General features: G+C 44.9%; 1 protein-coding gene across 1 annotated transcript in view; it reads left to right on the top strand.

Annotated features, from left to right (window-relative positions):
• Positions 1 to 17,188, top strand: part of LOC142950134 (slit homolog 1 protein-like) — a 42,567-nt gene that overhangs the window by 2,553 nt on the left and 22,826 nt on the right. Inside the window, exons 4-23 of the mRNA XM_076092033.1 lie at positions 385 to 456; positions 1,379 to 1,522; positions 1,677 to 1,840; positions 3,224 to 3,247; positions 3,408 to 3,552; positions 4,224 to 4,298; positions 5,067 to 5,210; positions 5,388 to 5,531; positions 5,628 to 5,794; positions 6,087 to 6,225; positions 7,642 to 7,710; positions 8,477 to 8,548; positions 8,971 to 9,042; positions 9,230 to 9,301; positions 10,997 to 11,160; positions 13,568 to 13,692; positions 14,048 to 14,142; positions 14,482 to 14,621; positions 14,783 to 14,876; positions 15,144 to 15,281. Of these exons, the coding sequence (XP_075948148.1) occupies positions 385 to 456; positions 1,379 to 1,522; positions 1,677 to 1,840; positions 3,224 to 3,247; positions 3,408 to 3,552; positions 4,224 to 4,298; positions 5,067 to 5,210; positions 5,388 to 5,531; positions 5,628 to 5,794; positions 6,087 to 6,225; positions 7,642 to 7,710; positions 8,477 to 8,548; positions 8,971 to 9,042; positions 9,230 to 9,301; positions 10,997 to 11,160; positions 13,568 to 13,692; positions 14,048 to 14,142; positions 14,482 to 14,621; positions 14,783 to 14,876; positions 15,144 to 15,281 (2,259 nt within the window). The remainder of the gene's footprint in view (positions 1 to 384; positions 457 to 1,378; positions 1,523 to 1,676; positions 1,841 to 3,223; positions 3,248 to 3,407; positions 3,553 to 4,223; positions 4,299 to 5,066; positions 5,211 to 5,387; positions 5,532 to 5,627; positions 5,795 to 6,086; positions 6,226 to 7,641; positions 7,711 to 8,476; positions 8,549 to 8,970; positions 9,043 to 9,229; positions 9,302 to 10,996; positions 11,161 to 13,567; positions 13,693 to 14,047; positions 14,143 to 14,481; positions 14,622 to 14,782; positions 14,877 to 15,143; positions 15,282 to 17,188) is intronic.

Here is a 17,188-nt window from a genome sequence, read left to right on the forward strand (position 1 = left end):
TCGGAGTGCCTCTACCAATATGTGGTTACATATGTCTTGTCTATACCTCCATATGTTTGCACTGCATGCGTGTGTTTCGTGCGTCTGTTGGTATGAATAATTCAAAAGTGGCGCCTGCTCTCTGTAAACAGAACTTCTTTATGATATATCAGGACTTTCAAACAATCACAGCGGGTGGCCTTTATGTTTTTGTGTGTGTGTGTGTGAGTATGACTGCCAGCGTGACTCTCTTCTGGTCGTGCATTGTGTGGAAATGTGTGGTTACAGCGAAGCTTTACCAATGGAATGAAAGTCGTACTGTTGTCTATGTTGATGCACATTGATAATAAAACATAGGTTCTATAACACACTGTTAGAATACATACAGTACGTCTTTGTGTGCAGAGTTCTGTACGGTAACAAGATCACTGAGCTGCCCAGCGGAGTGTTTGATGGCCTGGCCTCTCTGGAGCTGCTGTAAGTCCAAAATCATTTGTCTGAGCTTGACATTGACTGACCGTGTTTTACACAAACAAATTACAGGTGTCAAACGGCTTGAAAGTGCCCGTAAGTTGTTCCATTCTTGGATGGAAACGTACGAGTCTCTGTTTCTTTAGCCAAGTCAAACTGTTGCAGATCTGTTTCTCATAAAACAGGCTGTGATGTTGCTTGTTTTGATAACACTGCCATCGCCTTGTGTGCCACACAATGTATTCCACATGCTGAGGCGTCAGTGGTAGTAGTAAATCGGAGTAGAAGGGACATTTCCATTCTAATTAACACAGCAGGGCGGTCAGAGCAGCACACTTCTTTATGTGTGCCATTGTTTCAGTGGCTAACAATCAAAAACTGAGTTATTTTTGCAGTGACGACTACAATGAGTATCAAATATAACGGCTTAATGCTTCATCCACACGCACAGCTGAGGAAAGCACATCGCTATCAGATGAGCGACAACTTAGTTCGGCTCATTTTCAGTAACTAGTGTAAAATGTAAGCCTAGTGGAATTTACAAGCTAGCTAGCTAGTTAGTTAGTTATTTAACACGCTAGCTAGCTAGTTAGTTAGTTATTTAACACGCTAGCTAGTTAGTTAGTTATTTAACACGCTAGCTAGTTAGTTAGTTATCTAACATGCTAGCTAGTTAGTTAGTTATCTAACACGCTAGCTAGCTAGTTAGTTAGTTATCTAACACGCTAGCTAGCTAGTTAGTTATCTAACATGCTAGCTAGCTAGTTAGTTAGTTATCTAACATGCTAGCTAGTTAGTTAGTTATGTAACACGCTAGTTAGCAACAGGACCTTCATTTATAACCCTTACGATGAATTAGAAAATGATTGATGATATATGTGACAGTTTAATTAACATACTGCTAATGATCGTGTCATGTGTGCATCAGGTTGCTGAATGCCAATAAGATCCACTGCATCAGAGCCTCCGTGTTCAAAGATCTGGAGAACTTGGCTCTGCTGTCGCTTTATGACAACAAAATCCAGAGTCTGGCGAAAGGCACCTTCAGCTCGCTGCACAGCATCCAGACGCTGTAAGAAAACACACACACACACACACACACACACACACACACACACACACACACACACACACACACACACACACATGCTATTTTAAGCTCTGTGCTGTTCCACTCCATTCAGTCTGATCCGACTGATGTCCTGCCCCCTGTGATTTCCCATCAGCCACTTGGCCCAGAACCCCTTCGTGTGTGACTGTAATGTGAAGTGGCTGGCCGACTTCCTCCGTTCGAACCCCATAGAGACCAGCGGAGCGCGCTGCGCCAGCCCTCGACGCCTCGCCAACAAGCGCATCGCACAGATCAAGAGCAGCAAGTTCCGCTGCTCCGGTCAGTGTGTGTGCGTGTGTGTGTGTGTGTGTGTGTGTGTGTGTGTGTGTGTGAATTGAGACGGGTGGTGACAGTCTGGGTTTGCGAGTGTAAGATGATGAACCACTGCAAAGCTTCCCTCAAGAGAAATATTCACACAGTATGTGTAAGAAATGCAAATCATAAACCCCCCAAAAGCCTTTTCTCATATGCATGAGCTATTAGCATATATATTAGTTAGTGACATTCTGCTGTCAGACACAATCACTTCTCTCTGCATGGTACAAAAGGCATTGTGCAGAAAGAGGGGAAAGTTACTACAAGGAGTTATGAGACTGTCTCAATATAAAACTGATGCTGAAAAATGAGCTACATCATCAGAAACTGAAGATTTGTCCATTTTCTACATAAGGTCTATGGCACGCAAACTAGAAGAGCTAATGTTTACTCTTTCCCGTTTTGCAGCGAGTATTATACTGATCAGCAAAGAAAAACATTAAAGTCAGAACAAAACAAAACAACCCTTAAAGGGACAGTGTTAGAGCGGGGGTGAAAAACAGGAGTCAAACTTGGTCCGTCGTTCAACAGAGGGAGAGAATCAGCCCTCATCCTACACTTATATGTCTACTTTATTAATGCAGTACACCGGAGACGTGGTTTTACATCAATATATGAATTTACTTTGGTGACTTACACAAAGTTGACTTTGTTTCATCATCATCATATTACACGGATCGCTATCCATCCTGCACACAGCTGTGTTTAAAAAAGAAAGATGGTGTTAAAAATAAGTTTTCTTTCACTCACTTCCAAAACCAATGCACACACACACACTAGATCAAGACCTTTACGATGCAAGGCCGTTAAACACTACCGTCTTTGTCCACAAAATCAACGCAGATTGAAAGTTCCTTGTAGTTGCTTGAACCAAAAACAACTTATTGTCTCTTTTTATTTGATTCAAAACATCTCACATCAACGACAAGTGCACGTCTTGTCTGGCTTAACCAGCGTTAACCGATGTGTGTCGACCTGTGGACCAACTCTCTTTTCCTCTCAAATCTCTTATATCTGCTGTAAATAACAATAACAATATTATCTGTTCAGGTTCCTACCGCTCAATGCCAACTTTTGGAATGAAAACATAGCAATTCTTCTTCTTGTTTTAGACCTAAGAACCGTTAATATTTGCAGATATCAAAGTTCCTCCATAAAACACCAAAACATGGCTCGCTGTTACGCCTTCTTTCATGTTTAAAAATGTTAAACGTCTGCTGCTGCCAGTTTTATAGAAGACCTCCTCCTGGAGTGTGTGTGTGTGTGTGTGTGTGTGCGTGTGTGTGTGTGTCTGTTGAAGCTCTCAAACCTTTGGACTGACATGGTTTTGTTTCTTTTTCATGACAGCCAAGGAGCAGTACCACATCCCAGGTGATCTTTGTGTGTTTTCTAGTAAATACCGTAAAAAATAGATATTTCTGTGTTGGTTATTCATCCAATGAGGTGTGAGAAAGGTTCATGTGGATATCTGATCTGTTTGACCCACACGAGTCCTCTGGTCTGTCCTCCCTGTGCGTGTCTGTGTGTCCAGGTACTGAAGACCGGCGCCTGAGCTACGAGTGCAACAGCAAGCCGGTGTGTCCCGCTAAGTGTCGCTGTGAGGCCAACGTGGTCGACTGCTCCAACCTGCGCCTCACCAAGTTCCCCGAACACCTGCCCTCCTCCACCGAAGAGCTGTGAGACACGTGTGAACACATGAACACATGAACACATGAACAGCTTACAGTCCAGACAAAACTGCAGGGTTCCAGGCTGATTCCAGTATCAGAATTCATTAAACATCGTTTGATTTTAGTCTCTAGTTCCTCCAGCCCTCCTCAAATTGCTTTGTTTGGTCAAAAATATTTAATTTACAATTATTTAAAACAAAGAAAAGCAGCAAATACTCACTTTTGAGAAGCTGGAGCCGGTACATGTTTGACGGTTTTGCTTGATAAATGACTTTTATAAAAAAAAACGTTCGAAGTGTTCGATCTAAAGATGTCTCTCGCTAATATCTCTGATTCGGGAATATCAGCTGACGACATCGGCCTTGTTGACGTACAGTTACAGCGTGCCAGATTCTATTTGGGGGAAGCTTTTATTCAAAGTGCAAGATGCATTTTAGCACGTCCGGTCCCTGCGGGGTCGACAGTGTTAAAGCAAAACAACACTCCTATGCATGTACATACAGTACATACAGTACACACACACACTCACAGGCACTTTATGGATATCCGTGTTGACATGTTGTGTGTGGACTCGTACTGCATGGCTGCACACGCACACGCGTTCCAAACCGACTCCTCTGCTAATGATGTTTTCGCTCTCTCCTCCTCATGCCGTGCTCTCTGCGACCGTCCGCAAGGCGTCTCAACAACAACGACCTCTCCGTGCTGGAGGCCACCGGAGCCTTCAAGGGCCTGTCGCAGCTCAAGAAGATGTAGGTCACTCAGAAGAACCCTCAACGACGACGAACACCCCGTTAAATCAGCAAAGGGAACGTCCGGGAGATCGCATTGTCTCGCTGCACCGCGACCTTACAGGGATGGTTTGGATGTTTTAAAGTGTTTAAAGCTGTTTGAGGGTTCTTCTCCAGAGTCAGTCAATACAAGTTTGAGTTCTCTCTTCAAAGTCACCAGACTCCTTTAACAAACAGTGATTTTACCTGGTAGAACACGCGTGTTGCTGGTCCAAACTAACCGATTAAGGCAGCGGTAGACCTGCAACTCACGTGTTCTGCAAAGTACAAATGACTGTTTTCATCAATGGAGTCTTGTGGCTTTAAAGAGAGAAGAGAAAACAGCTTCAGTTCCCCGTCAGTAAGATGTCTGACAGCAAGCAAAGCTGTGAAACTGTTCTAAATATAACGTTCACTTAAACTGGTATAGATTATTTTAGGAGTCTAAAATACATCCTCAGCAGAACATTACTTTGCTCCCGTGCTGGTTCTCTATAAACTCATCTACTGTAGAACCCTGACTGTGGAGGAGAACCTCATACAAACACACTTCATAACATCTGAACTGTCTCTTTAATCCCTTTTAAGCGGTTCAGACCAAACTACTCTATAAGTAAACTATTTATTTGATTCATTTCAACACTCGAAAACAAATCTCCCAAAATGTTTAGTGCTGCCAAGTAACCAGGTTGACATTCTTTCTTGTCTCTAAGTGACTGTGTGAGAACGTTTTGTCTTCCTTCCTTCCAGTAACTTGAGCAACAACAAGATCTCAGAGATCGAGGACGGGGCCTTTGAAGGCGCCTCGTCTGCGATGGAGCTTCACCTGACAGCCAACCACCTGGAGTCTGTGAGAGGGGGCATGTTTAAAGGCATGGAGGGGCTACGCATGCTGTGAGTCCACCTCATACTCCTGCAGTATAGTTCAAACCTTTATTTCACTCTGAGCCACAGAGGACCAACCAGCTGTGCTATAGTGAAGTTGTGAGTGTCAAAACCATTTTAAATTCAATGTGTGTGTGTGTGTGTGTGTGTGTGTGTGTGTGTGTGTGTGTGTGTGTGTGTGTGCAGGATGCTGAGGAACAACAAGATCAGCTGCATCCATAACGGCAGCTTCACGGGTCTGAGCAACGTCAGGCTGCTCTCCCTCTATGACAACCAGCTGAGCACCATCCTGCCCGGAGCCTTCGACACCCTGCCCAACCTGTCCACGCTGTTAGTGACACACAGACACACACACACACACACACACACACACACACACATCGCGTCTTTGTGTCCCACTCTACATCTCGCCTCTGTCCCATCAAGGAATCTTCTGGCCAACCCGTTTAACTGCGACTGCCGCCTGTCCTGGTTCGGGGCGTGGCTTCGGAGCCGGCGGATCGTGACGGGGAACCCTCGCTGCCAGGGCCCCGCCTTCCTCCGAGAGATCCCGCTGCAGGACGTGGCTGTCCCCGACTTCCGCTGCGAGGACGGTGCGATACGCACACGCACTCTAATACACACGAATACTACTGACGGATTAATCACTGCAACATTAATCTGCACAGGAGCAGGTAGACAGAGAAGAAAAAGAAAATGCACACGTAGAAAATGAGAGGAAAATGTCAAATGTTATGTTCAATTTCATATTAAAGTTCAAATGTTAGTTTGTGGACCAGAGTATTTTGAACAGGGAGTCGTCTTTTGAACATGACAGCAGCAATACAGTGTCACCTCAATGTAAGTGAAGTAATCCGAGCCTCCGCGCCCCCCCCGTCTGTTCAGGTTCTGTCCTGGAGGACAGCAGCTGTGCCCCGGGGCCGCAGTGTCCCGCCCAGTGCACCTGTATGGACACAGTGGTCCGCTGCAGCAACAAACACCTGCAGGCTCTGCCCAGAGGACTCCTCCGCAACGTCACCGAGCTGTGAGTCGAAACAAAAAACGACAAACACGGCAACTTCCTTCCTCACTTGAGTTGCATTTCACGTCACATACCTGTTTAGACATTACTTGCTTGTTCTCTTGGCTCTCCAGCTTTAGTCCTAAAAATAAGAACACTGTTACAGTTATATTCTCAAAGCGTGGGTCTGGACCCATAGGTGGGTCGCAGGAGATTTATTTTGGGTCGCCAAATAAATTTGCACATTTTCTTGCGTAGTCTTTTCTTTAGCATTTGATATAGAGTAGCCTACACATCTGGGCAACATGAGGGGCCTGAATGCTCTGATAATTCTAGCCTACTTATAACATGGAATATAATATGAAATGCTAGCCTACCTTCTGTGTAGCTTAGCGTACATTCTATGTAGCCTAGTGTACGTTCACTATAGCCTATAGCGTACATTCTATGTAGCCTACCATACGTTCTATGTAGCCTAGCGTACGTTAAATGTAACCTAGCGTACGCTCAATATAGCTTAGCGTACGTTCTATGTAGCCTAGCGTACGTTCAATGCAGCCTACTTATAACATTGAATCTAAGATAAAAAGGCTAGCATTGGTTCAGGGCTGTACAGGGGTTTGGTGGCTAGCAGTGTCGCCTCACAGCAAGAGGGACCAGGGTTCGATTCCCCGGCTGCACAGCTCTTCTGTGTGGAGTTTTCATGTTCTCCCCGTGTCAGCGTGGGTTCCCTCCGGGTAAAAGGTTTGATGATGACGATGTTTTGAAACTAATTATTCTTCATCAAAATTGTATAATTAAGTTTATTTTATTCGATTGTTTAATCAAATACTGAGGGAGACCTGTTGAAGCCTTTTGGCCTCCCTTTGCACATTCTGTTATTATTTATATTGTTTTGTTTATGTTCTCTTTCATTAAATAGATCAAATCATCTTCCTGTTGTATGAAACCTTAATTAGCTCGAGTAAAGCAACAGTAATTATCTGATCAGCGATGTTTATCTTCTGTGATTAAGAAACGGTAATTGTGGGTTTCTGAGGAAGTTGGCACACAAATTATATTCGGTGCTCTGATTGTTTTCCTGCAGTAAGCAGACACATTAATTAACGTTTTCTTTCATATTAATGCCACTTAATTTAATTTCATTCATTCAGGATCAAAGCTTTTGATCATGTGTGTGAAGTGATCTCAGCATTTCCTGAATGGAGGATTTGAGATATTATTTAGCAGAGATGTAACAATAAATACTCTCTCTCCCTCTCTCTCTCCCTCTCTCTCTCCCTCTCCCTCTCGCTCTCTCTCTCTCTGTGTCTCGCTCTCTCTCCCTCTCTCTCTCTCTTTCTCTCTTTCTCTCTGTCTCCCTGTCTGTCTGTCTCTCTCTCTCTCTTTCTCTCTGTCTCTCTCTCTCTCTCTCTCTCTCTCTCTCTCTCATCCTCTCAGGTATCTGGATGGAAACCACTTCACCAGTGTTCCTCAGGAGTTAGCCACTTTTAAATACCTGCAGCTTGTGTAAGAGCCACTCGATGAAGCACTCCACTCACACTGGTCCTCCTCTAACCCTAATAAGGAGTTATAGTATTGTGATGCAGTGCAGTTACGCTGACGCACTGGATTATAAGTGAAGCGAGGCTCTAAGCTTTTACAGATTTTCCCGTTGAGATTTTGAATCTCTTCTACGGGGGGTCTTGGACCAAGATGGCAGCGTAAAACACACACGTCTTTATTTTACTCACAATGACTTTTTTGCTCCCCTAAAACTGAGGGACCTCAGACCAAAACAAAGTGCTAAAAGCCAGACACAGCACATCTGACATGGACGTGAACACGCTACATGTAAAGCTGAGAATCAGCACTTTAAACGCACACAGTAACACTTTCTCATTTTCTTACTCCTAGATTTTGTCTCGATGCAAAAGAGCTGCATGTGCAGACAAAACCCAGTGTGTGTTGATAGACACGTCCAGCAGGGGGAGCTGTGGACTGTGCAGCTCAATCTCATTCCTAGACAGCGTCACACATTCATATATCCACAAACACACAAAACACTCCTTCATGTGATCAACTGAACTCAAAGATGAGCAGCAGATTAACTGTGTGTCTCTGTGTGAGAGAATGTGTGTGTGTGTGTGTTATTAGTGTCTGCCTACGGTATGTGTACTATATATATATTTGTGTGACTAATGGGACCCCCGTAGTGTATTGTTAGTGTGTGTGTGCGTGTGTGTGTGTGTGTGTTCGTGTCTGTATTGATTGGAATTGACCGTTGCCTCTGCAGAGATCTGAGCAACAATAAAATCAGCTCCCTGTCGGATGACTCCTTCTTCAACATGAGCCAGCTCACCACTCTGTGAGTCCACACACACGCACGCGCACACACACACACACACACACACACACACACACACACACACACACACACACACAAGAGCAGGATTTGTCGTTAGTAAACATTCAAAGTTCTTCTCCAGCTCACGAGGGTTAAAGGTTGCCTTTTTAACTACAATTCTTTTCTGGTTTCCTCTTGGACGCAAGCTTTCAAAATCGAATCTTGTCGTCTTGTTTAATATAAATAAATACATAATTGACCCATAATCTAGTAAAGCTTTGATTTGTAAGTGTTCATTTTAAAGTACATTTGATGTGCGTGAGAGGGAGAGAGAGAGGGTTTAAAACAGGGACAGAACACTTTCATGGAAATCTGACCAACGGCTGTGGAGGTTGAAGTGTGTTAATAATATAGATTGCTGTGTGTTGTTTCTCCTCCTGCAGGATCCTCAGCTACAACTCTCTACGCTGCATCCCTCCTCTGGCGCTCGGTGGCCTTCGATCTCTGAGGCTGCTGTGAGCTCACACACACACACACACACACACACACACACGCACACACACACACGCACACACACACCATACTTGTCACTGTCGTCCCCTCGCTTTATTACAACAAGCCACCATCTGTTTGTGGACTCTGTGGTCTCTGAGTTTTCAGTGTCGACCGCCTCTCTGACCCTCCGCTGTGCCCGTCTTTCAGCTCTCTCCACGGCAACGACATCTCCGAGCTGCAGCGGGGCATCTTCAGCGACGTGGTCTCCCTGTCTCACCTGTAAGCACTCAAACATACGTGTAGCACACACACGTACACACGCAACGGACAGCAGGGTCCGTCCTCGCTGACAGAATGAGGTCTGTGTGTGTGTGTGTGTGTGTGTGTGTCCAGTTCCCAGAGAGGGAGTGGTTTCAAGTGGCTGCTTGGTGGATTGAATTAGCTGGAGAGATCCGTCATGTCCCCATGTCCCTATTTATCTGAGGTGTGTGTGTGTGTGTGTGTGTGTGTGTGTGTGTGTGTGTGTGTGTGTGTGTGTGTGACTGCATATACAGTATAATCATCTTCAGTCAAGCGTGACCCATGTGAGTCAATCTGAGGTTCTACAGTAAGGGGGAGAGGAGAGATGGATGGTGGAGGGAATGTTGAAGATGGGAGGGAATAAGGAAAGGAGGAGAGGAAGAGGTGATGGAGAGCAGGTGGAGGGAGTGTTTTTTTATACTTTTGTCTTCTGCTGCTTAAAATGAATTCTGAAATTAAACCCCATCAGTGAGGATAATGAATCTGAGAACTGAGGACTTGGTGCCGTCTTCTTCAGAGTTTAGATGATCTAAAGTTAAGAACAAATGTTGAGATGCTACTGAAAGTGAGTTTATTATAATTCCTCACTGAAAACAGACAAACTGGACAATGGACAACAAAGACACTTGTCTTCATCTCCATGCCCTCAGATCTCAGCAGAAGAGCCCAACCAACCAATAGAAGTGGTGAATGGAACCAGGACATTAAGCAGTCATTTAGATAATAAGACTAGACCAGCGATGGACTCATAAGAAGCCCAGTCTGACCCGCAGTGATCCAGGTGTGGTCATGTGACCATTCTGTGAGAGACAGGAAGAGTGTTCCTCCTCATCAATTGTTCCTGATGGAGTTTAATCGACTGAGGATAATTTAATATTCTCTCATATGACCTTGTGTGTGTGTGTGTGTGTGTGTGTGTGTGTGTGTGTGTGTGTGTGTGTGTGTGTGTGTGTGTGTGCGTGTGATAGGTAATATTTGATCCCACATTTCTCTGTGATAATCTTATCAAGTGAATCAATTGACCTGATCTAAATTAACATTATTAGCTCCATGATCGTGCGTGCACGTGTGTGTGTGTGTGTGTGTGTGTGTGTGTCTGAGCAGCGCTGTGAGGACTGAGAGCTCCACCATGTGGCTTTAAAAATTAGTGCAGAAATGTAGTTTTTTTGTTTTCTCTGTCTCTTGTTCTTTCTTTCTCTCCTTTGTGTCTCTTCCTGTATTTTGGTCTGTCTGTCTTTCTCTCTCTTCTGTTTCTGTCTGCATGTCCCTGTCTGTCTCTTTCTTTGTTTCTTTCATTCTCTTTCTTTTTCTCATTCTTTCTGTTTTTCTGTCCGTCTTAATTTATTTTTGTCTGTCCGTCTTTGTTTCTGTCTCTTTCTTTCTTTCTGTCTGTCTCCTTCCTCCTCTCCTCATCCTCTTAACCTTTCATTTCTTTTTTTGTTATCCGTCCTCTCACACCTTTCTCATCCATTTCTTTTACTTGTTCTCCTTTTCCTTCCTTCCTTCCTCTACTTTCTTTCTTTCATTTTACCCTCCTTCTCCCTCACGTTTCTTCTTCCCAACCTCTATAATAAATTAACTTCTCACCTCCCATTCTTCCCACTCTTCCCATTCCCCCTCTCTTTCCTCCCCTCTGTCAGTGAGGCTGACTCTCTGTTTATTCCTCCTCACCAGAGCGATCGGGGCCAACCCCCTGTACTGTGACTGCCGTCTGCTCTGGCTGTCAGACTGGGTGAAGAGCGGCTACAAGGAGCCCGGCATCGCCCGCTGTGCCGGGCCGCGCGGTATGGAGGGCAAGCTGCTGCTCACCACTCCCGCCGACAGCTTCCAGTGTCAGGGTAAGCCCCCCGCCCCCCCCCGACTTTAAAATCACACATGTGCAGAACTGTACATGAACGAGAAGCTCAGCAGCTGTTTCTCGTCTTCAGCACTTGTTTCGATCGTTTTTGAACATTTTGTCGTTCAGTAAAACGTCTGTAATTGGTTCTTAATAAAGTGCTTTCCATAATGAATGACCTGACATCTCAAACACATTCACATGACGCTATGTGGTCCTTCTGTGATTTGTGATGAACACAGGTTAACCGGCTGTTTTATTCCCGTGGGCTTCTGTCTTTGTGAGCTGATCTGAGAGAATAAACGCCCACACGCTGTCGCTTCCTCCTTTATTATGTTTAATAAAAAAAGGAGCTTTTTAGTCTGCGTGACCTCCATCACGAGCTGGCTGCTTTCACTCCTACACACACCTGTCACAGCTGAAGACGCTGCAGTGCTCACTGTCTTCAGCTGCGACGGCCTCGAGAAAAGATTTGACACGTTTCTCTGTGAATACTGTCGCCGTGTGAGTTGAACTCTTAACTTTTATGGGTTTTGTTAAAGATGCACAAGAACACACGAGCAAGGTGAGAGAGGAGCTAAAGCTGAACAAAAGTCATGTTTTCATTCATGTCGATGCAGGTGAACTTATAACATATAACATATAAAGGAACCTTGTTTAGCTGCTTGATTGAGTTTGCAGGAAATAAAAGATGACGTTACGTTACCTTCAGCTAGATTCTGTCTTTTATAAACTCCATCCAGAGAGACTTTTCAACAGTATTTGAAGTATTTTCTCATTCAATGTTACCAAAAACAACTGCCGGACATTTAACAGTTGAAAAATTAACGTACTGCTTGTGACGTTTGTGCAATTTTATATTCTTTGCAGTCCAAACAAAGCTCTTCATCACATTGTATCATCAGCTGTAATGTTGCTCATGCTGCTTGATCAGCTGCGCTGTAATCTTCATTGAACTCGTCTCTGTGATCGTACACAGAGTGATCTTTTATTCAGTGTGTTGTACTCAGTTGGGATCTGCTATCAACAGGAAGACGCTTAATTATTCTGCAGTGAATAATAACAAAGGTTCAGAGGCAAATCATCTTAACAGCTGAGAAACACACAATGGAGAGTTTAACTTGTGTTAGAGACACAGCAGCAGAGGTTTGATCCTCTCTCCTCACGGTGTCACGGTGGTGTGAACTTTACATTAGTGGCGGTTTTGTCAGACCCTGTGTGTGTTATCACAGCCGCTAATTGATCCATTTTTAAATATCAAAATATTCCAGCAGTGTAGAGTTAATAGAGAGCAGCTCGCTGTGATTGATGGTCCCTCACATCTCACACGGGGCCTTTTGCAGCTTCTGTATTCTCAATGTGCTCGATAGAGACACACAAACCTCATTTATTATTAACGGTAATAACTTCTGTGAGTTTAAGTCGTTTGAAAAGTTCAAATGTGAGCTTGAACTTCTCTGAAGTGGTCAGTTAAACATCACAGCAACCGCTCCTCTCTTATTCTTTACCTACTGGTACAAATAATAACACATTGCAGCCATATACAAGTGTCATAGATACATGTTTTAAAGGAACATTTCTTCTTCAAACTGATTATTTTCAGATTGTTTTTGCAATGTTGTGATGAATGGAAGAAGAAGGAGCAGAATGCAGCTGTAGTCGTTCGTCCTCCAGCATCTGCTAATATTTCATCTGTGTGTTATTTCTCACTCGTCTGTTCATTCTTTCTCATATTTATTTATTTATGAATTGCTTTTCATGTTTTCATTGCTTGCCTGTCATCTTTAAGACCAAACAGAAGTCATGTCAGAACATAAGTATAGTGTCACATCTTCCATAAGCAGCACTGAGTGAAGTGAGGACATACTGTACGGTGAAAACACAAATCATTATGATGTTTCAGGTTGTTTCACTCAGCCACCAGGTGTGATGTGATGCCTTCTATTTATATCAAACCTGCTTCTTCTGCTGCTGCTCATCCAGACACACTAAGAACTGATCGCTCCTCCTGTTCTGTTACAAAGAAGCGTTTTTAAGGCTTGTTGACAGTATTCATAATAACTAGTCTCAGTCAGCTCATACCATTTGTCGATTAGTTGATTCAATCGACAGTTGTGAGTTTCTCCACAAAATCACCACTTTAACTCTTATGTTTACCAGAGATGTGCTCGTATGTTTCCTGGAAATAAATCATTCAGCAAGAAAAAGCATAAAAACCAGTTGAACGACTAAAGAAATCTTAGTCGACTGAGACCAAAAACGACCGATTAATAGACTAAGAAGGTGCAGTTTTAATACTAACGTCTCGATAACTTGACATTGATGAAGATTAAACCACTAACTGTCCTCTTTGTGTGTGTGTGTGTGTGTGTGTGTGTGTGTGTGTGTGTGTGTGTGTGTCTCGACAGGTCCGGTAGAGGCGTCTGTTCAGGCCAAATGCAGCCCATGCGTGACCTCACCCTGCAAGAACCAGGGTGTCTGTCAAGTCCACCACACAGAGCTGTACACCTGTACCTGCAAGTCCGGCTTCACGGTACGACACTGTGTGCGTGTGTGTGTGTATGTGTGTGTGTGTGTGTGTGTGTGCGTGTGTGTGTGTTGTATGCTGCAGAGAGGCTCTCGTGTAATCTAGTTACAGAGTTGTCTGTTGCTGCCAGCACCTTGTGACCTCGTAATCACAATGTTTCGCCCTGTAGACACGACGACAATCTGTTTACAAACCCCGAGCTGAACATTTGAAACCGCTGGTTGCGTGCTGTCGGCGATTATTATGAGCCCACATCTGTCTCTGATAGTAATCCCATCAAAATACTCAGTTGATGTTGTGTGCGTGTGTGTGTGTGTGTGTGTGCGTGTGTGTGTGCGTGTGTGCGTGTGTGATATTTCAGGGTAAGCACTGTGAGACTCCAGTCGATGCTTGTGTCAGTAATCCCTGCACCAACGGAGGAATCTGCATCAGTGACGAGCAGACGAGAGGATTCAGGTGAGAAGTCTTAAAGCGTCTGTAGATTGTGATGGAAGAACAAAAACAAAACAGAAACAGCAACACAACCACCAGCAGACGTGTCCTGCCTGAGAACCCTGATCCCAAAACTCTAACAACAAAAGGAAACTCATTCAGGACGTCCAGGTTATTGACGCTCCTTCAGCGTAATCTTTTCCCTTTAAGTTCATCGTCTTAGTTGTGAATGCACCTCTGCTCAACTCTACTCTTTAAGTACACACTTGAGCTACTTTAAGTGTCACTTTAATAACATACTTGTCTTGAGTAGTCCGTGTGAATACCGAGGTGTGTTTGTCTCTTGGTTTTCTGTCCGTCTAGCTGCGCGTGTGCGTTTGGTTTCCACGGAACCTTCTGCGAGGTGAACGTGGACGACTGTCAGGACCACGGGTGTGAGAACGGCGCCACCTGTGTGGACGACGTGGGCAACTACACCTGCTTGTGTCCTCCGAACTACACAGGTGAGACACCGGCACCGGCGCTCTGCCCCCTTCTACCACTCAGGGATATTCATGAGGAAACAATAATGAACACATGTTTGGTTTATTAGAAAATAGCATGTTGAGAGGAGAAAATATTGTTCTGAGAGTCTCTCTCTCTCTCTCTCTCCGCTCGTTCTCAGGTCTGCTTTGTGAGGAAGAGGAGGGTGTGTGTTCTCCAGGTAGAAACCCCTGTCAGCATCAGTCCACCTGCATCAGCACCCCTATCGGCCCCAGGTGACGACACACACACACACACACACACACACACACACACACACACACACACACCACACACATGCACACTCGCACACTCGCACACACTCACACACACTTTATCCCTGCCAGGCTCAGCAAAATTTCGGATCCCAGATGAGATTTAAAATCTAGACACAAGCAGACAAGCACGTATAAAGGTGAATTTTGCTGAGGTCTGTGTTGACTCCAAAAATCCTACACCATGTGTCAAGTGTGTGTGTGTGTGTGTGTGTGTGCGCTCTGCAGATGTGTGTGTATTCCAGGCTGGGTGGGGCCAGACTGCAGTATAAACTACAATGAATGCGTGGATCATCGCTGTCAGAACAGAGCTCAGTGTGTCGACCATCTGGACGGCTACAGCTGCGTCTGTCCGCAGGGATACAGGTACTGGGAACACTGGGAATACTGAATACTGGGAACACTGGGGACACTGGGAACACTGGGAATACTGGGAATACTGGGACCACTAGGAACACTGTGAATACTGGGAACACTGTGAATACTGGGAACACTGGGAATACTAGGAACACTGGGAACACTGGGGACACTGTGAATACTGGGAACACTGGGAATACTAGGAACACTGGGGACACTGTGAATACTGTGAATACTAGGAATACTGGGAACACTGGGAATACTGGGAACACTAGGAACACTGGGAATACTGGGAACACTGGGAACACTGGGGACACTGTGAATACTGGGAACACTGGGAATACTAGGAACACTGGGAATACTGGGGACACTGTGAATACTGGGAATACTAGGAACACTGGGAATACTGGGAACACTGGGGACACTGTGGAACACTGTGAATACTGGGAACACTGGGATACTAGGAATACTGGGAAACTAGGAATACTGGGAACACTGGGAATACTAGGAACACTGGGAACACTGGGAATACTGGGAACACTGGGGACACTATGAATACTGGGAACACTGGGAATACTAGCAACACATGGAACACTGGGAATACTGGGAACACTGGGGACACTGTGAATACAGTGAATACTGGGAACACTAGGAACACTTGGAATACTGGGAACACTGGGGACACTGTGAATACCGGGAATACTGGGAACACTGGGAATACTAGGAACAATAGGAACACTGGGAATACTGGGAACACTGGGAATACTAGGAACACTAGGAATACTGGGAACACTGGGAATACTAGGAACACTGGGAATACTGGGAACACTGGGGACACTGTGAATACAGTGAATACTGGGAACACTAGGAACACTTGGAATACTGGGAACACTGGGGACACTGTGAATACCGGGAACACTGGGAATACTGGGAACACTGGGAATACTAGGAACAATAGGAACACTGGGAATACTGGGAACACTGGGAATACTAGGAACACTAGGAATACTGGGAACACTGGGAATACTAGGAACACTGGGAATACTGGGAACACTGGGGACACTGGGAATACTAGGAACACTGGGAACACTGGGGACACTGGGAATACTGGGAACACTGGGAATACTAAGAACACTGGGAATACTGGAAACAATGGGGACACTGACTACTGTGAATACTAGGAACACTAGGAACACTGGGAATACTAGGAACACTGGGAATACTGGGAATACTGGGAACACTGGGGACACTGGGAATACTGTGAATACTAGGAACAATAGGAACACTGGGAATACTGGGAACACTGGGAATACTAGGAACACTAGGAATACTGGGAACACTGGGAATACTGGGAATACTGGGAACACTGGGGACACTGGGAATACTGTGAATACTAGGAACAATAGGAACACTGGGAATACTGGGAACACTGGGAATACTGGGAATACTGGGAACACTGGGGACACTGGGAATACTGTGAATACTAGGAACAATAGGAACACTGGGAATACTGGGAACACTGGGAATACTAGGAACACTAGGAATACTGGGAACACTGGGAATACTAGGAACACTGGGAACACTGGGGACACTGTGAACACTGGGAATACTAGGAACACTAGGAACACTGGGAATACTGGGAACACTGGGAATACTAGGAACACTGGGAACACTGGGGACACTGTGAATACTGGGAACACTGGGAATACTAGGAACACTGGGAATACTGGGGACACTGGGAATACTGGGAATACTAGGAACACTGGGAATACTGGGAACACTGGGGACACTGTGGAACACTGTGAATACTGGGAACACTGGGATACTAGGAATACTGGGAACACTGGGGACACTGTGAATACTGGGAATACTAGGAACGCTGGGAATACTGGGAACACTGGCAACACTGAATACTG

Source organism: Anarhichas minor, unplaced genomic scaffold, assembly GCF_050575085.1.
Source record: "Anarhichas minor isolate MPS153535 unplaced genomic scaffold, ASM5057508v1 ptg000014l, whole genome shotgun sequence".
Taxonomy (NCBI): domain Eukaryota; kingdom Metazoa; phylum Chordata; class Actinopteri; order Perciformes; family Anarhichadidae; genus Anarhichas; species Anarhichas minor.